The sequence below is a fragment of the Dermacentor albipictus genome, chromosome 1 (assembly GCF_038994185.2).
Source record: "Dermacentor albipictus isolate Rhodes 1998 colony chromosome 1, USDA_Dalb.pri_finalv2, whole genome shotgun sequence".
NCBI lineage: Eukaryota > Metazoa > Arthropoda > Arachnida > Ixodida > Ixodidae > Dermacentor > Dermacentor albipictus.
This window is the reverse complement of record NC_091821.1, coordinates 6,161,801-6,186,127: the sequence shown is the minus strand read 5'-3', so window position 1 is coordinate 6,186,127 and position 24,327 is coordinate 6,161,801. Positions and strand designations below refer to the sequence as shown.

Below are 24,327 nucleotides of genomic sequence, written 5' to 3'. Positions count from 1 at the left end.
TGATGCTGCCTTGAATCTAAGTCACGTGTTACTCTGAATGCCATCACAGCACAGCCTGTGCTCCTATGCAGCAGCAAAGTTACGGGCATTCATCTGCTTGCTGCTGCGATAACATCATGACACTTGAACTGAGAGGTACGATTTTTGTTGTGTGAGGTTATAGATAGCCACTAGGCTACTTGTCTGATGCTAAATGCTATGACCCACTGGCAATCCACGATGCACTCAATGAAAACGTTTTTATGCTGTGTGCGGCGTGACTCACCAGTGACCCACTCGCAAGAATTCTCGCTCTTGTGTTGCCATCTGAGGTTTGAAATTGCAACTAATATATAATTTTATTGCATTGGACATGGGTTGGCATGTTTGTTTCGGAGAGTGGAGTGGCGGCACATTTCTCAGTTGGGTTTCTTGCACATTTTTCGCCGCAGTTTTTGAAATACGTGTTGTTGGAATAAGTACCTTCATTTTTCTTGCTACTCCCAAACTTTTCAGCGTGTCTAACAGATAGATCCTCATGCCCCTTACGGATGCAAAAAAAAAGCACAATGCAGAGGAAACAAATAAACTTCGTTTTGGGCCAGAAGAATGCACCAGCAACTTTGCGATCACCAGCGGATTAGTCAAGTGCTTCAGTGTCAGGTGTTCAGCAGTGGACAGACAGTGAAATCAGTGACAAAGATAGTGTTTACAAACCATCACAGACCTCAGCCAGCATGTCGAATGGAGAGTCAGACCTGAATGATGATTCTGAGGTGAATGATTCAGGATACGATGCTCTCATTTCTCTCAGCCCATTTCTAGAGAAATGGACACTGGCAACAACCACTTCGCCTAGTGTGACACCGCACTCTAGGCCACCCACTATTATTCAGTTGCCATCTAGCCGTTATGCCCCATCTTTATGTTCACTGTTTATTACGGATGACATTTGGCAAATTATGGTCAATGAAACAAACAGGTTCACACAACAAGTGTTGAAGTCAACTACTCCTAAATCTAAATCACGAATGAAAAATTGGACGGAAACCAATGCCAAAGAAATTAAAGCATTTATTCGAATACTGATTTACGTCTCCTTTGTCTTCCTACTCCCAAATCTAAATCAAAGTTGAAAAATTAGATGGAAACCAATCTCCAACAAATGAAAGCATTTGTTGGAATACCAATTTGTATTAATCTCGTCCATCTTCCTATCTGAGTCACTACTGGGCAAAAAGTAACCTGTATGGTGTTGAACTCATTCGTCAAAATATGAGCCGTGGCCGCCTTTTCCCTACTTTTGAGGTTCCGGCATTTTGCGGACAATTAACTGGTTGCAGAGTTGCAGGATCATGTCTTTAGGATCCATCCTCTGGTAGAGAAATTGAACCAAAATATTTGCCACTGTGCTTGAGCCGGGAAAGGAGGTTGTGATAGATGAAACAATAGTGCCATGGCGTGGCAGACTTTCGTTCTTACCGAGTCAGGCTGTTCAAGGCATGTACCAAAGACGGTTACAGGCTAAAGGTTGATGTATATGCCGGAAAGTGTGACTGAACAGTTGGCATCGGACATGCCGAAGATGTATGCTTGAAACTTCTGCAAAGTTACAAGGAAGTCGTGTGCCCGCTGTACGTAGACAACTTCTACATGAGCTTGCCGCTCACTCTTCGCCTTCTAAAGGAAGACACTTTCATTCGTGGCACAGTTCGCTCAGTGAGGAAAGGGCTGCCAAAAGATCTCACTGAAGTAAAGGTTGCAAATGGCAGTGTTAGCGGACTTCAGTCCAAAAATGGAGTGAAGGCACTGAAGTGGATGGACAAGAGGCCTGTTCTGATACTCACATCTGTCGCCAAATATGAAGCAACTTTGGTGGACAGTGGGAAGAAAACAAGGGACGGCGCACCAATCATGAAACATCAGGCCGGTCTCGATTACAATGCAGCAAAAAAGGGCGTCGACTATAGTGACCAAATGACGTTATACCACAACTGCCTTAGAAAAGGACTCAAGTGGTACAGAAAGGTAGCTGTTGAGTTGCTTGTTGGAAGTGCCATCATAAATGCGTGGAACATTCATGGCATGCTTGAAGGAAACTCTACGCCAATTATAAAATTTCAAGATGAACTGGCTCATTCACTGTTCGGCCCTCGTCATGACAACATCGAAGAAACTCGTTGGAGAAGTGTCCACATGCTAAGAAAAACTGGCACATCGGCACAAGACACTCAGTGGCACTGCACTGGCTGCTATGCGGCCAACAGTACCAGCAATAGCCCAACACTACGGTGAGAGTGAGAAAAGTGACCACTTTCTGTGAATAACACTTCGGCAAGCCATTCATCTGTTTGTTGTGCTTTAATTCTAAGCACAAGTAACCTGAGAAGCAAGCTAGCTTCAACTGTAAAATGAGTAGGATGAAAACTTCAAGACATGGCTAATGTTCATACTAAATTTTAGCCTTTCTCTAACTAATAAATATTTCTAACACAGGAACTGACTTCTTGTCTTTTCTAATGGCAAGCACGTTGTAGTTCAACATAGGTTTCTAGCATCTTGAATCCATTGAGGGGCTACAGAATGTATTAAAGAAAGATAAAACTACATAATGTTGTGCTGAATGTGATCAAGACACATGTACAAGAAACTATAGTTATTAGTTAGATGAGGACAGTAATGTGCTTTAGCAAGTTAGAAATTTGTTACCAACTTGCCCACATTCACATCTTAACAAATTTAATAATGTTTCCACTACGTGGAGAACCTTGATCTACAGTGCTTTTATCATCCTGAAGAAGGTTGGTGTTCCTATTATAACACGTGTACTTAAGAAGCTCAATCTCTCAGGATTTCATGTTGTTTTACTTGACATAACCTTACGAGGCTTACAGACTACGTGCTCGTATCTCAACGTAAACACTAACTTCCTTTTCAATGATTTTCATTTCTGTAAAAGCACAGTAAATTTCGTCAGACGAGAAGTGCAAATGCGTTTTTTATTCTTTCATACTTGGTGCTTGCTATTATACAACTTGCTTATACTACAACTTGCTTGTTTAGAAAACTCATAAAAAAACACTCCCCCCGCCTTTTTTTCTTCTTCTTTTACTTTCCATTGACTCTGACTTTCATTATGTTAATAAACTTCAGAAGAGCTTGCTCTCAGGCTAGTTTGTACACACTGCTAAGAATGAAAAAATGGAGAGAAACGGGACAAGAAAGTAAGGCCTACAGAATGCTGATTTGCGCGCGGCAATTTATATCAAGGACGGGGTGCTGCGGACCAGGGAAGCTAAGAAGCCGCCACAACAAACTAGGGGAGCTAGGTGAATGGCTTCGATGTCCACACAGAAACATAAATATAGGCATGTTAGAGAATGCTGTGTCGTTCAACAACCCCGTGAATGTTGAAAAGTGGGACAGTGATTAGCTGAAAAGAGTTTCAGAGAGCTCCAGGGAGTGGGGAGGTGGATACGGTAAGGGGGCTGGGTGGTGACGCGCATTAAGGGCATCAAGAATGAAGTGAAAAATTATGGAACATAGTGGGATTGTCTCATCACTGCTCGATCGCTCAACACCAGATAGCCGTGGCCAGTTACCTTAGCCGAGATTCACCCACCCAGTGATAGCATGTGCTGTGCTTGCTGCTCTGCAGTCTTTAGAATAGGCAGGTGTCAGGGAAGCATGCCCATAATGCCTGCAATTAAGTAATAGGCGACTTGCAAAATAGTGCCCGCTCTCTTCCATACACAGCCATGGCTGAACCACTCACTAGAAAATCTGGTAAGAAAATAACGCTAACCTCCACTGTTACTTGGGCTGCAACAAGTCTGGGCTGCAAACAAGAAGACAAGACAGAGCGCTGTCATGTTTTTAGCACAGCTCGCTTTCCTAAGTAATGTACCAACAAGGTCATAATATACATTATATAAATACATCAATTTGTAAACAAAATGTTATTTTTAGTATAGTCATTTTTAAACACAGCACAAGGATGATAGCATAATTTTAGGCGTAGTCTTAGCAATGAAATCTTTTGTCAGAAGTTAAGCAAAGTTTTGGCAACGTAAAAATGTGCATCCTCATTGCTAAAGTATTCCTGTCCGGGGAGTGCTAGGAGGTTGTCTTGGTGTGATGTAAAACCCTCCACACATTTATATAGTGCGAGAGAGAGAGAGAGAGATGATGGGGGAGTGGTAGGGGCCAGTGGAGAATCCTTCCCTGAAATAAATTTCTGGCTACGTCACTGAATGTCTGCAATGCCTTGTAATAGCAATAGGTCTTGGATGGAAACACTATAGATGATACCAGTGAACCTATTGAGCCTAATCCTGTTTAGTGAGGTGATGGATGTTTTCCCAAAGAATTATATTGTGGCGACGAGCGACTACGTGGACCGGTAAAGTCGGGCTCTCGCAGGAGAGGAAGAACTGACACTCCTGCGCTTAGCGTAGCATTCTTTTTTTAATTAATCTTCTTCGGAACGCTAGCCCGTCGGAGCGTGCCAGCCGCTCGTGCCTCGTGAAGACGCGAGCGTCTACGTCATTCCGCGTGCGACGCCGATGCTGCTGCCGCTACAGAGGGCTCCCCCCCTAGAGAGGAGGAAAGTTCGACGAACGATGGAAAGTCCACGTGACGCGGCGTGTCTTGGCGTTAGCCTTGGGTGTCACGTGCACTGGCGGCGACGAAGGATGCAGCAGGGTCGCGTTGCATACTGGTGGAGCTGATGGCGCGGGTGCTTCGATGTAGACGGGTTTGAGACGTTCCAGGGCAATTGTGTCTGATCGGCCGTTGACATTGACAACAAACGTCGTCGGACGACGCTCTGGAACACAATATGGCCCGGAGTAGTGTGGTTGCAAAGGCTTCCGCACGGCGCACAGTTACGCACGAAAACGTGGGTGGCAGAGCTGAGTGCGGGAGAAACATACGGGGACCTTGCTTCTTGTGAACGTGTAGGCAGTACGGGGCGTATCTGGCTGAAGAAAGCTTGCAGGTCGGCAACGTAGTCGGCAGGTGATGGCAGAGGCGTTTTGGGGGTGACGACAAAGAAATCGCACGGAAGGCGTAGGTGGGTGCCGTAGACTAGCTGAGCACAGGAGCAACCTAGGTCACTCTTGAGTGCGGCTCTGATGCCAAGTAAGACGAGGGGCAAATGTAGGACCCACTTCTCCGGCGATTCATGTGCCATAAGGGATGCCTTGAGATGCCGGTGAAAACGTTCAACTAGTCCATTGGACTGCGGGTGGTAAGCAGTTGTGCGAAAACGTGTCGTTCCGAGTAGTTTGAGTAGCTCGTTGAAAAGTGCTGAGTCAAACTGCCGACCGCGATCTGTGATTATTGTGGATGGGCAGCCGAACCTTGCGATCCACGTAGACACGAAAGCTGCTGCAACAGTGGGCGCTGAGATATCAGATATAGGTGTAGCTTCTGGCCACCGTGTATAACGGTCGATGCATGTCAGTATGTAGCAGTAACCTTTCGAAGGTGGAAGGGGGCCGACGAGGTCCAGGTGTACGGTGTCAAAACGAGCATCCGGTGAAAGAAAAGACTCGGCAGGCGGAATGGGGTGACGCTGGATCTTCGAACGTTGACACGACAAACAGCAGCGAACCCAATCGCGAACTTGCGCGTTTAGCCGAGGCCAAACGAAACGACTGGAAAGGAGCTTCTGTGTCGCGCGTATGCCAAGGTGCGACATGTTGTGCACGGTTTCGAATAGATGTCTGCGAAGGGATGCCGGAATGTATGGTCTGGGTGTGTCGTTAGAAGTGTCGCAGACGATGGACGTACCATCTGGGGTCACAACGACGTCTTCCAATTTCAGGGACGTTGACGAATTCCGGAGGGTACGAAGTTCAGTGTCGTCACGCTGTTGACTGGCGAGTAAGTCGGCCTCGATGATGAAAGGTTCCGATGTCAACGTGGAAACGACATTGACACGACTGAGGACGTCGGCTGGAACGTTCTCGGTGCCCTTGATGTGGCGGAACGTTGTTGTAAACTCGGAGATGTAGGAAAGGTGTCGAATCTCGCGGGGCGAGTAACAGGACGCCGAGCGATTCGTTGCGTGCACAAGGGGCTTGTGGTCAGTCAAGACAGTGAATGCACGGCCTTCGAGGAAATGGCGGAAATGCTTGATAGCCAGGTAAACAGCGAGTAATTCACGGCCGAACACGCTGTAGGGGGACTGCGCAGGCTTCAGTTTCTTGGAGAAAAAAGCGAGTGGATGCCACTCATTGTAGATGAATTGCTGCAGAACGGCACCAACGGCGGTATTTGAAGCGTCGGTCATGATGGCAGTGGGTGCGTCTGGCTTTGGGTGTCTAAGCAGCGCGGCGTCGGCGAGGGCAGACTTGACTCTTGTGAAAGCGTCGGTGGCCTCTTCAGTCCACTGAAGCACTTGTTTGCGTTTGTTTACCAGGAGAGAGTCTAGCGGAGCCATAAGTCGTGCGCACTCGGGAATGAATCGGCGGTAGAAATTGACAAATCCGAGAAATTGGCGAAGCTTGGTGAGTGTGGTCGGTCGGGGAAGGTTTTCGATGACGCGAATCTTGGACGGCAGTGGTCGAATGCCGTTAGCGTCGACGATATGACCTAGGAGCTCGAGTTTGGGTAGACCGAATTCACTCTTGGCGGCGTTGATGACAATTCCTTTGCTGGCAAGGCGTGAAAACAACAACCGCAAGTGGTGAAGATGTTCTTCTGCCGTAGAGCTCGCGACGAGAAGGTCGTCAATGTATGCAAAAACGAAAGGCAAACCTCGGGTGACGGAATCGATTAAACGCTGAAAGGATTGGCCCGCGTTCCGTAAACCGAAAGGCATGCGGAGAAATTCGAAAAGACCGAATGGTGTGGTGATGGCGGTCTTGGGAATGTCTTCTTCAGCGACCGGTAGTTGATGGAAGGCGCGAACGAGATCGATCTTAGAAAAGATCGTCGCACCGTGCAACGCTACCGTGAAGTCCTGAATGTTCGGTAGAGGATAGCGATCAGGAACTGTGACGTTGTTTAGGGCCCGGTAATCGCCGCATGGGCGCCAGTCTCCCATCTTCTTAGGCACCATGTGAAGTGGTGATGCCCAGTTACTGGAGGAAAGGCGGATGATGCCAAATTGCAGCATGTTTTCGAACTCAGCGCGAGCGATCTTGAGTTTCTCTGGGGACAAAACGCCGGGGTCGGAAATAGACCGGTGGGCCGGAGGTGACGATGTGATGGCACACGTCATGTTGCACCGGTTGCGTCCAGTCCGGCAGGCGCGTCAAAGTGGGAAACTCGCGTAGGAGCGCGGCGAAAGGTTCGTCCAACATGGCAGAAATAGGCGTTATGGGCGATGTGCCTGATGATGGGACGCCGGGAACGGATAGCTGGGTTACGGAGTCGATGAGACGGCGTCGTTGGATGTCCACAAGGAGTCCGAAGTTATGCAAGAAGTCTGCTCCAATGACTGCATGACGGACGTCTGCAACCAGGAAGATCCAGCGGAACGCTCGTCGAAGGCCAAGGTTTAGCATGACGGAGCCTGACGAGAAAACTGGAATCCTGCATGGTGCCGTTGACGGCTTGCAAAAACGACACAGGAGTCGCTTTTCGGTCGGAGCGCTGGGCGGGGAGAATGCTGACGTCAGCACCTGTGTCGACCAAGAATCGTTGTCCCGTAACTCTGTCCGTCACGTAGAAAAGGCGACTTGTGTGTTGGGCCGGACCACTCGTCGCCGTTAGAGGTCGGCCGGCCTGTTTCCCTGCCAAGCGCAGGGACGCCGACAGTGACGAGCATCGTTTCCAAAACGGCGGTGGTAGTAGCAAACGGCAGGCGTTGTAGTTGAGGTTTCATTGCGGGTGCCCGTGCGTTTTGATCTGCTGGAACTACGGCTGCGTGGGCGACGAGATATGCGGCGATGTTCCGCTCCACAGATGATGCGTTCCAGGCGCTCACACAAGGAGTCGAGCGGAGATTGCACTGCGGTAGAGCAGGGAAGAGTTTGCAGAGCGGTTGTATAGTCACCCGGAGACGGTGACGTGGCTGCGATGGTTGGGGTGGCTACTTCCATGACTTTGTCGGCCAAAGCGGCAAGTCCGGTAAGGTCCATCGTAGAGGCTGTCGCCAGGACCATCTGCACGTTAGCCGGGAGTCGTTGCAAAAACAGTTCGCGCAACAGCGTGTCGTCAATGGATCTTGCGTTGTTTCCGAGCAGCTGGCTCATTCGGCGAAGAAGTTGACTAGGGCGTCGGTCGCCGAGTTCTTCAGCGGACAGAAGCTGCTGGATGCGAGAACGCTGTGAAGCTGCTGTGCGCTGTAGCAGTGCTGCCTTGAGGTCGTCATAGGCGGCGGCAGACAATGGGGAGTTCAACAAATCTGCTACCTCTTCAATGGCGGCGGGCGAGAGCGCTGCGACGGCATAATGGAACTTCGAGGCTTGAGAGCGGATACCAGCGACTTGAAATTGGGCTTCGGCCTGAAGAAACCACGCCGAAGGATGCTGGTCCCAGTACTGTGGGAGGCGAACAGCGATGGCGGAACAGGAGGGCTCACCGCGTTCCTCGGAAGGGTTCTGGCCTTGAGCTCTCGTAGCGTTGGTCTGGTCCATGATCGTCTCTACCACAGGAGCGTATGGCAGTATCACGTCCGGAGTCACCAAACTGTGGCGACGAGCGACCACGTAGACCGGTAAAGTCGGGCTCTCGCAGGAGAGGAAGAACCGACACTCATTCGCTTAGCGTAGCATTCTTTTTTTAATTAATCTTCTTCGGAACGCTAGCCCGTCGGAGCGTGCCAGCCGCTCGTGCCTCGTGAAGACGCGAGCGTCTACGTCATTCCTCGTGCGACGCCGATGCTGCTGCCGCTACAATACAAACTGTACAATGTAATGTTTTGTACCACCTGTAATAACCATGCTGTAAGAAAAAACAGAAAGGCTGAGCTTAAATGTTGTAGGAAATCTCCTAAGAGGCTCGAGGAGAGGTTCTCCACTTAACACTCCTACTGGATTCAAATGCACAGCAGCCCCGCTCCTTGACAGAGGCAGTTGCTTAGTTTTAATTAAACTTCATGTCAATTACTGTGAAACACAGCGTCGTCTTCAGTCTAGGGGTGGCACTGCGCTCAGCTCAGTGGAATGAAGCTTCCAGTCATAGATGGTTTCAGAATACAGGGTAAGTGACCTCACATTTTACTCTCTTCGTCGTGAAGTCTAGACACCAAAGCCTCGGTTTGAACAAGTAATGCTTTAAGCGCTCTCTCATGCATATGTTTGCTTTAAGGCAGAGTCAGCTTACTATTTCCTGCTTCTCCCACATGCAAATGACACAAAAATATCTCAATAAAATTACTGTGATTTAAGTGGTACACACTCTCTGCAATGTGATTAAATGTTTGTAATAAAAGAAGCACTACTCATGTGCTGGTCAGCATCTGCAGCAATATGTTCACCAAGATATTTTTTTGTCTCAATATATTGTCACGTGGTGGTGACGTTAAGAACACAGTAGCAATACTGTGATAGACAAAACTAATTTTTATTGGGCGAACCTGTGCCCACAAAACAGGCTACACTTATAGCACAACGATAGCGGCGAACACGGTCGGCGATCGTCGAAAATCTGATCAGCGGGTCCAGCGCGTCGGCTTTTATACAGCAGTCATCGAATGTTCCAGACTAATCGTTGGGACCCGCGTGCCTTCCACAAAGTTCTACACCATTCGCATCACACGATGAAATCAGATAACAGAAGGTTCGGGGACAACAGACAGCGGATAGAAGCATCGATAACTTTCCAGAAACTTCGGATACATGCAGGCGCGTCCCGCGCCGTGCGACATTTGTTAGGCGGCGAAACTTGGTCGCCCGATAAAGATAAGTACACGTGTCAATATTCGATATTGTTGCAAATTTAAGAGGTTTTGCAGCTAACATGTAACTGTTTACTTGTATCTCGAGAACATATAGCTTTACGTGAGAGGAGCGCAATATTGCATGAGACAAAGGAACATTTTTAGACTGCTTGTTTTATTTTTGTGCGAAAAACAATTGTGAAGGTTTTAATTGCAAAGTAATACAGTAGGTGTTGGCAACGCGAACAAGCCATGCAAAGTGTACGCATTAGAAATGAACTATCCAGATGAGGACCCCCCACCCACTGATATATGTCAATGCTATAATATCAAATGCTGTGACATTTAACACATATGGAAACTAAAAAAAAGGATAACTAAAGCAAGAGCAGCATTAATAAAACAACAATATCAACTGCAAAATTTATATAATTTTTCTCAAAACTGTTATCTTCACATAAACTCTGGCCTCACACACTGTGAGCACCTTTGCTAACAACCTTCACATTTCACTAGTGCTAATTCTAGCTTCCCTCTAGCTTCTAGCTTGATTCTAGCTTCTAGCTCAACTGCAATGTTTTGAATGTCAGGGCATGTGCAAGTGAAAATTAGTTTGTGATGGCCATGTGGGTCTGTTTCTCTGCCTGAATAATAGGGAGAGGAGGGCAATATAATTGCCTTGAGAACTATTAAGCAGAAGCGGCATGGTGGATGAGGTGCAGTGGCTGGGATAAAACATTTCAGGAGTTCAATGTAGTAAGAATACAAGAGTAATATGATTAACTTCGCAAGAATATGAGGCCATTATAACACTAAGGGAAACAGACTGGCCCATCACAATGAATTTTCAAATATTGTAACTGATCTAGAACACCTTGCACGGCTGCTGTAATTCGGAAAAAAAAATGTAGCATTGTCTTAAAAAGACAACTTTTTTGTTTGTTTACTCTGCTATGCCACTGTACACATTATTACTATTATTTTTTTTTCTTTTGGAACAGAAAGTCACCATATGCCTGGAGGTTTTAGATCACCTTCTTGGTGTGCTCCCGATATATGAACAGTTCGAAAACATTAACATTGTTGCTTGGTTTATTGCCCAAGTAGACCGGCACGGAACGACTAAGGAAGCAGGCGTGTGAATATATGCACACCCTAGCCAATCAAACCCTATATCAATCAATTTTGTGCAATTAGACCTCCATATATTGAACTTTAATGTAACAAACCGTTTTACTTTGCAGAACTTATTTGTTGTGCATATAGAAATCTTCAATTTATTGAATTCTGTTTATCTGCAATTTCAATTTACTGAAATTATAAATTCTTCTAAAATTTAATTGAGGATATGTGTTGCATTTTAACTGTGAATTCTATGGACGTACAAGCGCTATTCGGGAGTAAAGCTTCACGATTTCCTTCTCAAGTTTATTCGACTTAAGAACAAAATTCTGCAGCAAAGTTATGAAACGACCACAGGTGACAAGCAGCTGAATGCGAGGTATCTGGTACAGACCGACGGGGGAAAACTTACAAATCACAATAGCACACATTCAGGCGAGTATGTAAACAGGCGAACTAAGCAGGGAACAAAAACAACACAGCACTGCTTTCATAGGTCCCGAATGATCAGAGTTTCGTCAGAGTTGGTGCAAGCACGCAGCCGCAGATAAAACGGGCTCCCACCGTGCATTGCCCAATACTTCGAGAGCTGACGCCTACACAATCACCGGGGTAGGTTATAGCACTTGTTTCTGCTCTGATCGTATAGTGTTCGAATGATGTCGCGACAACGCAAGATGACCTTCCACAACTCCAGAACATCACAAAAGACCGTTTGCACATGTACTAACCAGCCAAACAAACTAACCACGGCAGCGAATACCACTTAAATCGAAAATACAACGCAGAAACACCTCGAAAAGGTTTCACCATAGAGGAAGGTTACACCCTGTCTCACAGACGCTCACAAGAAATTCAAGAGATGTCCAAAGCGCACTCCTGCCGCCTTTTAAAAATCCAACGGGAGCCAAGCCAAATCAGCAACAAGTTGGCTATTTGGGTGAACGCAACGCACCCGTTCGAACCACCAGGTACGCGCAACGCCGGCCGCGCGTGGCCCAAAGCGTACTCCCGACCACGACCTACTGGAACTCCAGACTGTGCACAGATATCCGGCTTCTATGGGAGCAGCTTGCGCCCACTTTCGTTCAACCGACGGCCGTAGGTGGCGCTTTTATAACCTGTTCGTCTGCTACGCGGTGGGCGGCTGTGCGGCGTTGTAATTAGTACAGCAGTTGTTGTGTTGTGACGAACTGCTCGTCTAGTTGATGATTTTTGCTAACACAGTGACAGTGATGTCACAAGGCTTTGATCGGTCACTTGGCTTCAAAAGTTGACTGCCCGAACCTACAAAATGTCGGAGCGTGTAGTCCGCTGCTCTCTAAAATAGCGTTAAATAGCCGCTCCTATTGCCTTTTTCAAGCATATTATTATAAATCACATTGCTTATAGAGTTCGTAAAGTACACAACAGTTTCATTGTATACGTTGTAAAATTCGTTTCTGCGCTCTTTAGAAACTTGAAGCCACCGTAATGTTCGACGACAGAACGATTATACCACTCATTTTAAAACTTGTCCATGAATGCGTCGTGAGTTCAAAAAGTGAATTACGCACACAGCTTCACTGCGTACGTATCTTAAGCACCACCGTTATGCTGCCGCCTTACCACGCAGGAAACCTAGCTTTACAGTTTGAAAAGAGTTCCGTGACACGATTTAATACCTGCAGTGCAGCACGCTTTAAAGCACTGGGATTATTTTTGCAAGCTTTCTACTGAGCTAGACATCCAACGACATTAAAAACAAGATATGCTCACGTACCTTTCCTTGAAACAGAATTGATCAACCTATTGCACATATCGGGCGGAGGAAGCTTAGTCGTGAATACTTTTACTATACTTTTACCAGATCATCTTCCTTTCACTACGGCACACAGCAGTAAATCCTAATGTAATCTACAACATTAGGCTGTCTGATGGTTGTCTGTAATCAACTAAAAGAAGCTAGATTATCCTATGAATTATTTTAAACAATTTTTCCAGTCTCTTAAGGAGGCTAGGAAAGGGAAATTTATGCCGTCGATCTAGCATTGCAGCGGCCACCTATGCTCGTTGTTTACATTTCTTGCACCGCTCATCCTCTTCTAGTTTCACTATTCAAACGCAAAGCATTCGCAAATATGTCATCTTTTGTATATTTGTGAATTTATTCATTTACCGCCAATACAAGCCCTTTGTGCAGGCCGAAATGGCAAGACAAGCGCTGAACAAATCGCAGAAGCAGACGACAGCGAACAGGTTATAACTAGCGCCACTCTGCTCGTATGTTCTTTCCCTAGCGGCAAAAGGGGCGAACTAGACCAGGCGTGCTGGAGGAGGGAGATCTGTGCAGGTCTGGATTCAGTAGGTCGTGCTCCCGCCGCCTTTTAAAAATCCAACGGGAGCCAAGCCAAATCAGCAACAAGTTGGCTATTTAGGTGAACGCAACGCACCCGTTCGAACCACCAGGTACGCGCAACGCCGGCCACGCAGGGTGCAAATCGCTGTGTTAATTGTGTGCCTGTGACAGTGTAATAACGATTTGCTACCCCCCCCTCCCCCCGATCACTCCATCGACCACTTTTCTGTAGTACTGTATCAAACTCTACGCTTTGCATAACGTGATAGATTCGGAGGCTACTCTGTGCAGTTTCGATTTCGAAATAACCATAATGTAGTCAGGGTGTACTCTACGCCACCGCTCTCTACGCTCCATCGAAGTGCAACCTGAGTGCAGCGTCGTGGGTGGTTTTCGGGCAGCGCAGCACTTGCGGCGCGCATGGCGCCGCCGCTCTCGGCGACGGTGGGAGCTATGAGGGCGTACAGCGAGGGACCCCGCTTGCAAGCGCGCGGTCCCCGCTATTTATCGGGCCTCGTTGTAGACACTACTGTCACGCCGGAAGCAGCTTGCAACTAGCCGCCGTCGGCTGAGAGAGCAGCCAGCCATCGTAGCATAAAAGACGGTGGCCCAAAATGTAAGTAGCGGCGTCGCCTTCTGCGGTGCGCCAACACGTGCAGCTATTTCCCCGCTATTTCTTTTACCATTCAAGGACGAAGTACTGGCGAGGCTCTCGAGACTGCCACTCTTGTGGAACGCATAATATGTGGCAGTGTTCAGTGTTTTTCGAATCTAGCGTTCTGCAAGTGTTCAGGAACTGAGACAACTGCTTACCTTCAGTTGGGGTCGACCGCGAACACTCAATCGCGAAATCCCAGTGTAAGCTTGGACAACGTCCAACCGTAACTTATGTATAATATATTTGTTAATCAGCTTCGTTTTACAAAGAGTCGCGTAGAGTATAGGGTAAATGGAGTTATCAGTTATGCATGTAACGTCACAGCATTACAAGGAACCGCCGGTTCAATGCGCGATCGCCGGCAGTGAGGCCACGTGACAATAGTCGACCCCCCTTCCCCCTCATCCTATACCATTTGGAGCTCGAGACTCATCTTTCTCATGTTCTGCTGCTATCTTGTTGTTTGTTTAAATTTGATCACATCAGTGTTCACTGAGCCGTATCAGTACGTTGATGTCTTATTTGTATGGCAAAGCAAGCAGTGGAAACTCCACTACATGCTTTGAACAGTAGTTCACGTTACGTATTGCACTGATGTAATTGCTTCGTGTAGACACCCAGCAGTGCGCTGGTGTGCATTGGAGCAGCGCCGCTGGTGGCAGGTGCTTACAGCCCTCTGGTAGTCACTTCGCTCTAGAGTGCTTTAGCACCATAGCTGTTTTCTGAATTGTTACTAATTGTCTCCGGAGCAGGGATGCGAGCTAGGTGAAGCATGCACTGTTGCATATTCTACCTTCCAGCATTTCTAAAAGTGGGAGAAGAGCCTTGAACTTAGTACAAGAGCTGTGCTGCTAGGAGAACTCCTTGGCGTCTTGTGCTTGATGCAAAAATCAGGTGCATGTGTGGTATATCTTGCGCTTGATCTCCTCTACAGCGATAGAAGGTAGGCGCTGCCCCACCTGCAACCTTGAAGAACTGATTAAGGGTCAGCCACTGCATGGCAAATGCATTGAAGTGCAGCATGTGCATTGCCCTCATGATTCTAGCAGCAAATGTAGTACTCATATTTACTGCGAACAGCAGTGTAGGGAATGGGCCGATCCTAATGTTTGTTATGCTTCAGATCAGACACTGCACAACATGACATAAAACCTGTTGTGGTGGCTTAGCAGGTACAGTGTTGCGCTGCTAACCACGAGATCGCGGGATCTAATCGCGGCCATGGCGGCCGCATTTCTATGGGGGCGAAATGCAAAAACACCCATGTTCCGTGGATTGGGGCAGAATCCATCCATCCATAACATGACATAAACATTGTGTCAGAGTAGAAATGCGATTAATAAATATATAATCCTAATGGGGCAGTGTTATGTTAAAAAAATATGGGGTTTTACGTGCCAAAACCACTTTCTGATAATGAGGCACGCCGTAGTAGAGGACTCCGGAAATTTTGACCACCTGGGGTTCTTTAAGGTGCACCTAAATCTAAGTACACGGGTGTTTTCGCATTTCACCCCCATCGAAATGCAGCCGCTGTGGCCGGGATTCGATCCCGCGGGCAGTGTTATGTTATTTTAATCATTCCATTTCAAAGTGTTCTTTCAGTAGTCCTTAGTTAAATTCAGAAAGGAATCGCAAAGATCAACATGTGTGAATAAAAGTTATCCTACCTCCGAATTCAGAAGAGAAGCAGATGAAAAGAAAGGCATTTGCATTTGTCCAGTGACACTTTATGCTGCTACCAATGAGAGCAGCATTTTCGTGAACCTTCACACCGAAAGCTTGCATGTCAAGGTGGCCTTGTCGCCATAGCCAGTGGCGTAGCCGGAAATTACATTTGGGGGGTAGGGCTCACGTTGCAGCTCGGCATCCTCGCTATGGAATTTGTCGAGGGATCAAATATATGAATAATAACTGCATTGCATTGCGAAATATGCTGCAAACAAACTTGAACGCTATGCACTGTGAAGACAAGTAAAATATGTATTTTTTCATGAAAGGATATACTCATGCATACTGAAAGGATTTTGCGCCAAAAAAAACACAACACACACAAGAAAGACGACAACACCACGGGCGCTACTTCAACTGTTTAATGAGGGTGAAAGCACTCGACATATATAGCCTTCCAAAACACCGCGCATGCGTACAAGGCAACATGGAGTACATAGTTTTATCAAAGTAGGCGTGATAGGAACTTCAGCTCAGCCTCGTAAAGCTCAGCCTCGTGACGGCGACAGCAGGAATGCCTTGAGTGGCCATTTAATTGCTATTGCAATAATATAATAAGAATATCCAGCAATTGAAACGTCCCGCGGCTCATCACTTTCCTCAAAAGAAGTAACAAAATCAAACTTTCACCATGCGACAATTCGTTGCGCCACACCAATGTCTTTCTTTTTTTCTTTTGTGTGGCGGTGGCACCGAAATGGAAAAAAACTCAGCAAGGAAAGCATGTTGTCCACAATCGAATGCCTACTCGGGGCACTTAATGTGGCTACCGAAAGAATATCGAAAAAAACCTGAGGTGCTTGGTGCACAGAGAACCATACGCATACTGCTCGGTATGCGACACCGGCGAGATGACTTTCCGGAGAGGTTGCGCTCGAGCGAGTGCGTTGCAATCCGTTGAGTCCCCACAGTGATGGCGCCGAGCGACCATTGTTTCTGTTTCTCATCTGCTAGCCGGAAAGCATCTAAAACTCTGCCAGGTGAAAATCCACTCGGCCAGAGAAAAACCTATGCGCTTTCACTGGCTCTGGCAGCCTGTCGGTAGCGAGAACAAGAAAATTGAAGTCTCAGTGTGTCTTCACGAACAAAAGTCAAACTACAAAAAAATAAGAAGAACGTAGTTACCCTTGCTGGTTTTAGTGTTTTGACATGGATGCTTTGGCACAGGTGAAAGAAACGTTGATATTCTTCTTTGTGACACAACGGCACAAATGAACGACCACAGCGCTTCGTCTCATCGGACCTCGCTGCGTGCTTTGTCAACTTGTCTGATAGTGTGTTGATTTGGCTTGTCTCGTTGCATGGTCCAATGTACGACTTTAGAAAACTCAATGCACCTTTGGTGTCAAATCATTATAACAACATTAAACCTGCGAAGTTCCGAAATTGAAAATATAAAGCACGACTTTGGAAATGTGCTTTAGATTCCGCATCAAATGTTTGAGAACCTTATACCCATAAAGTTTCGGAATTGAAATCCACGCGCTCGGTAGATTGCGCGGCCTCCGTGAGATGCTGCAACGAGCCCGCTCACCATTAAAACGCCCTTGAAACTGTTTTTCGTGGAGCTCCTGGTGTTATGTGACTCCTGGTGCATGTGCGTTGCCACGAAATCGAGCTCGAGTTCGCAATGTTTGCGCTGAAATGTCTGTCTTTTTGAGTGGGAAAAAGACATTCTAGACAAAATCCAGAATGATTTCTGGCACCGGGGTTGTTTTGGTTGGCGGTACATGACAGCACGAAAAAATTTCAGGGGGAAGGGGGGGGCTCAAGCCCCATAGGCCCCCTCCACCCCCTGGCTATGCCTCTGGCCGTAACCAGAGCGTGTGGTTTTTGGTGTCATTTTTGGCTGCACATACCAGTGGTACTGATGGCACATTCTGGTCTAGCGAGAGCTCTGATTAATACACCGATTTCATCTTGCACTTCTGTGAGGATAAAAGGAAGGACAGCTGCTGGAAAAGCAAGCTGGGTCATGTCACCCTCAGGTTGCAGAATTCGCAAGGAAGACAAAAAATGGGGTGTGGGAAGAAGGAGAGGAATTGTCCTGAGATAAATTTCAAGTGGTTGGCCCTTATAACTGCTCCATGTCATGATTTCGCCCTTTGAATATGTTAACATTTGTTTTTGTATTTGCTTCCTGCATTAAAATGTTGTAAAAATTCATCGTATTGCTTTCTTGCATTTGGTTGATGAGTTTCAAGTAAAGATGTGCAGACTGCACACCAAACCACTCGCAGCAAACATCTACTCCATATCCACTGCCACAAATCACCGCCACGTGCTGCTTCAAGAACTATGCATTTGTGGCCAGATTAAATATTCTGATGTCACTGCTGTTATGACAGCTGAGGCATCGCCGCAACCTGTGCTTTGCTAAGAGTGAATGGAAAATACGTTCTTATGCTTTATTAAGGCACCACACCAGATGAGCAAATGTTAGTGAAAAGGGAAAGTGCCTGGAAAGATGTGCAGTGCTTGAAACAGATTGTCTCTTATAATGAAGAACTCGACAAGAACCTATCTGGCAAGGGAAAAACACGGTCAAATAAAAATAATATGACTAAAATTTGAAATTTCAAGGCTCTTACTGATCTCTTATTCACAATCTTTCACAGGAATGGGCTGTAAAACATGAAGCTTTAGTCATTTTATTTTTACATTTTGGCAAAAGTTGGTTTTATTTCACCAGGTTTTCTTCTGTGCTGTTTTGATTCATTTGAGTAAAAGCAATTGCACAGCAGTTTAATGTCTGCTTGAGCAGCATAAAATGCTCTCTCGAGTGTACTGTGTTATCATGCACTACTGATGGCAGTAGCCAGCCTTCAGTGTGTCCACCTTGTCTTTTGCCCACACCTGCAGTGCCCGTGATGCTGCAGGTGACTCCTCGAGTCAGCTTCCCAATGAATGACGCACCGCGCCGGAGCAAAATCATCATCGCATCAGCTGGCATTGGCATCATTCTGCTTGGGGTGCTCACCAGGCAAGTGCTTTGATGGCAAATTTTGTTTTTTTACATAGGGGGATAGTGGTAAGTAGTGTAACATCAGTTCTCATCCTTCCTGTGGTTGCACCAGGGGTGCAATCGGAGATGGTTGTTCGGCGCGTTCGTTCAGTTACCGGCACGTGCGATTGGCCTACTCTGCGTGGACGTCGCCAGCCGCGGGGCGCGGCCACGTTTTTGGTGACGTCAAAATGATGACACGCTCCTGTCAATCATCCTCCCACCAAGCATTTCGTCTGCTAGGCACCGAACCCGACGGGAGCTGGGAAGTTTGGAGCGATCATACGGCGTCGCATGGCGCGTCTGGTGGATTGGATTGGATCCAACAGGCGGCTACGGCATGGCACGTTTGAATCCAATCCTTAGTTTAATTATAGAAAATGCCGCTTCCATTGGGAACTTAGGTTGTTGTGCTGGCGTTTCTAGAGAAAGGAGGAGAGCGGGTGGTGGTGCGAAACGCGTTTGAAGAAATGGCAGAAAGTGAATTCCGGCGTCGTTTTTGTTTCTCGAAACAAATAATTAGTTGGTTGTATAGAGAAATGGACCCCATCATCGGTGCCAGCGACCCACTGGAATGTTGTCGCTGCCTCTTGAAAAGTCGGCAGTCATCACCTTCGAGGGCCCGCATGTTCCGTTCTGCGTTAAAGTTGGATGTACGCTTACTCGCTGCAGACCCTACCGAAAGTCAGTGCAGTACTGCAGATCTTGCGGGGAGATAGGACACAGACAAGATGTCTGCCCTAATCCAAACGATGAACTATGTGACAACTGCGAAGAAAACAACGCTGATCCAAATAACCACCAATGCGAACCGAAATGTAAGCTCTGCGGAATGCCCCATGAAACGGCGGGTAGAGACTGTCGAAGGAAGCTGAAACCGGCCCCACCACCGTTGAGAGTCAGGGAGCGGTCAAGATCGAGACGGAGACGCTTCTGGTACCAGGCCAGCGTTGTATCTAACAACGACAACGAGCACATGATGACCATGTCACCATCGCCACAGTCACCGAATGAGGCCGAGCAGACAAAAAGATCCAGATCCAAGTCGGGATCGCGATCAAGGGAAAGACAACAGAGCGTCCCCCAGACAACGGCAACGGGCGTGGAACACAACACCCAGCGCAAGGTAAGCTGGGCCAACGTCGTCAGAGGGCACATTCATACGTCGAAAGAAAATAATGGCGTTCAATCCACAAGACACTCGAGGTACGAAGACACGATAATGATTGTCCAAAGACTGAACAATGAATTGAAACGATAGCTAGAACAGCAAAAGAAGAAGACACAAGAGAAGGAAGCCAGCACAGAAAAACAGCTCGAATACCTGATGCGAGAAATAGAACAACTACGGAGAGAACAGACCCAGCAATCGCAAACAACCCTACCGCAGCCTTCATACTCACCCCCACCACCATCAGCAACACGACCAGAGCCATCAACACTGTCGAACCAAGCGGTGATAACCCAGAACGACCTCAAGACACTTGAAGACCGCATCAACGCCAACGTGACCATCATGATGGAAACCATACTGTCCACAGTAACGCAGGTTATGCAAAACACGGTAACACAGATGATACAGACTGGCTTCCAATCTCTCAAGAACGAAATAGAGAACCAGATTCAGGCTCTACAGACCAAAATGACACAATCCGGAGAAAGTTTCAGTCAACGCATTCACATGCTAGAAGAAAGAGATAATGCTCGCAAGAAACCTAAGTACCCTGCACGAGAAGCCAAGATAATGCAGACCCTAAGCGAACAAGATGGCGAGGCAATCTAAAGAGGAAGATAACTACAAGCAACACCCACGGCTCAAAATTTGGCAATGGAACTGTCATTCTATTCGAAGTAAGAGAAGCAACCTTGTACAATTCTGCAAGCAGTTTGACCCAGACATTATAGCCTTACAAGAAACCGAAGCAGAAGACTTCAAGGTCAGTGGTTACCTCACTCACGTCACTGACGGTAAAACGAGGACAGCAATCCTGACCAAGAAAGCCATCAACGCTCAACGACACAACATCCAACACCGCATCGAACACACCCTCGTCGAAATCGTACCCGAGAAAAAACAGCAGCAAAGCCTCTTTGTGTTAAACGTGTACAGCCCACCAAAGGACCACCTAAAGGATCTAGACAAGCTTATGAGAGAGGTGAAGAAGCTGAGCAAGGGTAACGGGCTGATAGTCGTTGGGGATTTTAATGCTCCCCATGTGGCCTGGGGTTATGCGGCCTCAAAGAAAAAAGGAGAAGACGTGCACAACGTAGCCCAACAACACCTCCTCACGCTACTCAACGACCCGCAGACACCCACGCGCATCGGCAACAGTGTATCTAGAAACACCAGCCCCGACCTCACATTCGTACACGGACTCAAACAGTATGAGTGGAGCTGCAAGGACGAGAATCTTGGTAGCGACCATTATATAGTGCAAACGATCATTCCGCACCACAAAGCAACGATGAAGATAGGAAAAGCCAAGATCACGGACTGGCAGGCCTTTCGCAAAGATGAGAGTGCCATTAATGCGACGATAGACGACATAACAATATGGATCAGAGGTGTCGTGGAAAGAGCCGAGAAGCATACGAGGACAATCCAGCTGTCGCAAATCACCCCCGTGGTCGACCCGCACTTACTCCACCTGTGGGAGGCGCGGAGGGGTCTCGCCAAACGCTGGCAGCGTAACAAGTGCAACCGGAAACTCAAAATTCGAATCTCTAAGCTGATCAAGGAAACGCAAGAGTACTCTGAACAACTTGAAAGAAAGAACTGGCGCGAAACATGCAACAAGCTTCAAGGTACCTTAAGCAGCAAGCGCACTTGGGCGGTGCTCAAGACTCTCCTATCAAAGAAGGAGAACAAGAACGCTGCAAAACAGAAAATGCAGCGACTCATACACAACCACCCGGGGAAAGACGAAGACATTATCAGAGAAGTGAAGGAGAAGTTCCTCGGTACTGAGCCAAACATAACTGTAGATTCGCACTTCGACGAGTATCGAGGCAACCCAAATATAGAACTGGATCGGCCCTTCACAGAAGCAGAAATCGAGAGGGCCTTGAGCAAGCTCACCCGCAACACGGCGCCGGGGTACGACAGAATAAACAACAAGACACTCCGGAACCTTGACGGACCCTCTGTAGACACGCTCTTAAAATACATCAACGAGTGCTGGCAACAAGGTAAAGTACCACCGGAATGGAAACATGCCGAGGTAACCATGATACCTAAACCCAACAAGCCCATCAGCGTGCAGAACCTTCGACCTATATCCCTAACCTCGTGTGCTGGAAAACTCTACGAGCACATGGTGCACAACCGCATGATCAACTATCTCGAAGACAACGAACACGTCCCAAGCACTATGTTCGGATTTCGAGCTCACCTGTCCGCGCAAGACATGTTGCTGCAAATCAAGGAAAAAGTCATCGACAAGCTGGACACGTACAGCAAAAGAGCCATCCTCGCACTTGACGTGAAAGGGGCTTTCGACAACGTGTCACACGAAGCCATACTGCAGCACCTCAACGTATATAATTGCGGCGAAAAAGTATATAATTACATGAAAGCTTTTCTGAAAGAACGTACAGCCACAGTGGGGATAGGCAACTTACACACTGAGAAATTCGACATACCGCGAAAGGGAACGCCACAAGGCTCCGTCATTTTGCCGATGCTATTCAATCTGGCGATGAGCTCACTACTCAAGCAACTGAAGCAAATAGAAGGGATTGGTCACGCAATATATGCTGACGACCTCACCATCTGGACTACGGGAGGGTCGACAGGTCAACAGCAAGACGCTCTGCAAGAAGCGGTTGACACTACGGAAAAGTACCTGGAAGCATGTGGACTGGCGTGCGCACCTGAAAAATCGGAGCTCTTGGTGCTAAGAAAGCGCACAAGAGGCCGACAACCGCAGCAGATACCAGACCCGGTAGTAAAGGTGGGAGGCATCATGATTCCGCAGGTTACGACGCTCCGCATCCTCGGACTCCTGATTCAAAAGGATGGGGCCGGGGGAGCAGAGTTGGAAAAAATTCAGAGAACAGTGCAGCAAATAACCCACCTTATCAAAAGAGCGACGAGCAAAAGCCACGGACTCAAGGAAGAAGACTGCACGAAAATGATACAAGCGCTGCTCACGAGCATCGTCACGTACGCGACCCCATACGTTGACATGAAGAACAGTCAACGAGACAAAGTAAACGTCCTCATCAGAAAATCATACAAAATTGCCTTGGGTCTGTCCCCCTCCACGTCCACAGCGAAATTACTCAAAATTGGAGTCCACAACACGTGGGAAGAGCTTGTGGAGGCGCACAACGTCAACCAACTGGACAGACTAAAGCTGACAAAGACGGGAAGAGCCCTGCTGCAAGATCTGGGCTACCAAGTCGAGGATGAAAGGCACCTACCTCAGCGTATCCCACACGAGATCAGAGAAAAGCTACACATAAGTACCATTCCCAGAAACATGCATCTCGAGTACGACAAGGAAAGGAGACAGGCGAGAATACAGGCGCTCAAGCGCATACTCGAACGCACCAACAACAAAGAAGAAAACGTTAGATATACGGATGCAGCTGCGTACAGTACCAACGACCGATTCGCAATCAGCGTGGTCGACGAGAAGGGCGAACAACTTACAGCCACATCCATACGCGCAAAGGACGCGAGCACAGCGGAAGAGGTGGGCATAGCCCTGGCCATCGCAACGTGCAAGAAGGCCATGGTTGCCGTGGTGACGGACTCGCAAGAAGCATGCAGAAGGTATATGAACGGAAGGATTGGCAAGGCAGCACTTCAGGTCTTGAACACCACCAAGATAGAAGCAGCACAAATCCTCTGGACACCGGGGCACGAGTCTCTCACGGGGAACCAGGCGGCGCACGCCGCGGCTCGAGATCATGCACGCCGAGCCATCTCCGACGCGCAGAGAACACGTACCAACGACTGTGACGAGGATGAAGAACGCATATCCAAGAAGTACTCGGATATCTTGGCGCACTACAGGAAGCAGAGGCGTCGCTACCCGCCCGCGCATAAGACGATGAGTAGGGACCAAGTGGTAACCTGGAGAAGACTACAGGCTGGAACCTACCCACACGGAACACTGCTGCACGCCATGTACCCGGGCATCTACGGGCGAGACTGCAAGTTCTGCCCGCCGAACATGCCCAACACCTTGCGCCATATGGTGCTTGGATGCAGGAATAATCGAGAAGCACAACCATCATCATCGCCACCAGGCGATAACATGCAGAAAGAGGCGGATTCAGAAGAACTGGAAGACCAGTGGGAGGCTCTGCTGGTGACACAAGACCCTGACAGCCAGCTGCGGTTGGTGAACAGGGCTCGGGCAGCGGCAGCGAGCCATGGCTACCTGGACTGAGGAGGCCACCCACCTTTGGGCTCAAGAAGCCTGGTCTCACAATAAAGTTTATTTCTCTCTCTCTCTCTCTCGCTGTGCGCAACACCACGTAGGAACGACGCAAAGAAACTAATAGTTATAAATTGCAGTAGTCACACGTACTACTATTAGAAAACGTGTTTGGGCTTGAGAAGAAAAAATAAATTTTGTTTAGATAAAGATTTCATTCATTTGGAAGACGAGAAACATTTCGTTTCGTAGTATACTGTCTGCAAGTAG

The 24,327-nt window shown here is 47.7% G+C and overlaps 1 protein-coding gene across 9 annotated transcripts in view; it reads left to right on the top strand.

The window, feature by feature from the left end:
• Positions 1–13,528: 13,528 nt before the first annotated feature.
• Positions 13,529–24,327, top strand: part of Miga (mitoguardin) — a 296,982-nt gene continuing 286,183 nt past the window's right edge. For 2 of the 9 annotated variants that reach the window (XM_070538807.1, XM_070538799.1), the window contains exons 1-2: positions 13,547–13,890; positions 18,526–18,646. In XM_070538807.1, the coding sequence (XP_070394908.1) occupies positions 18,571–18,646 (76 nt within the window). In that variant the 5' untranslated portion in view covers positions 13,547–13,890; positions 18,526–18,570. Of the gene's footprint in view, positions 13,891–18,525; positions 18,647–24,327 lie in introns of those variants that run through there. The other 7 variants (XM_070538810.1, XM_070538808.1, XM_070538800.1 and 4 more) reach the window with 7 other exon arrangements.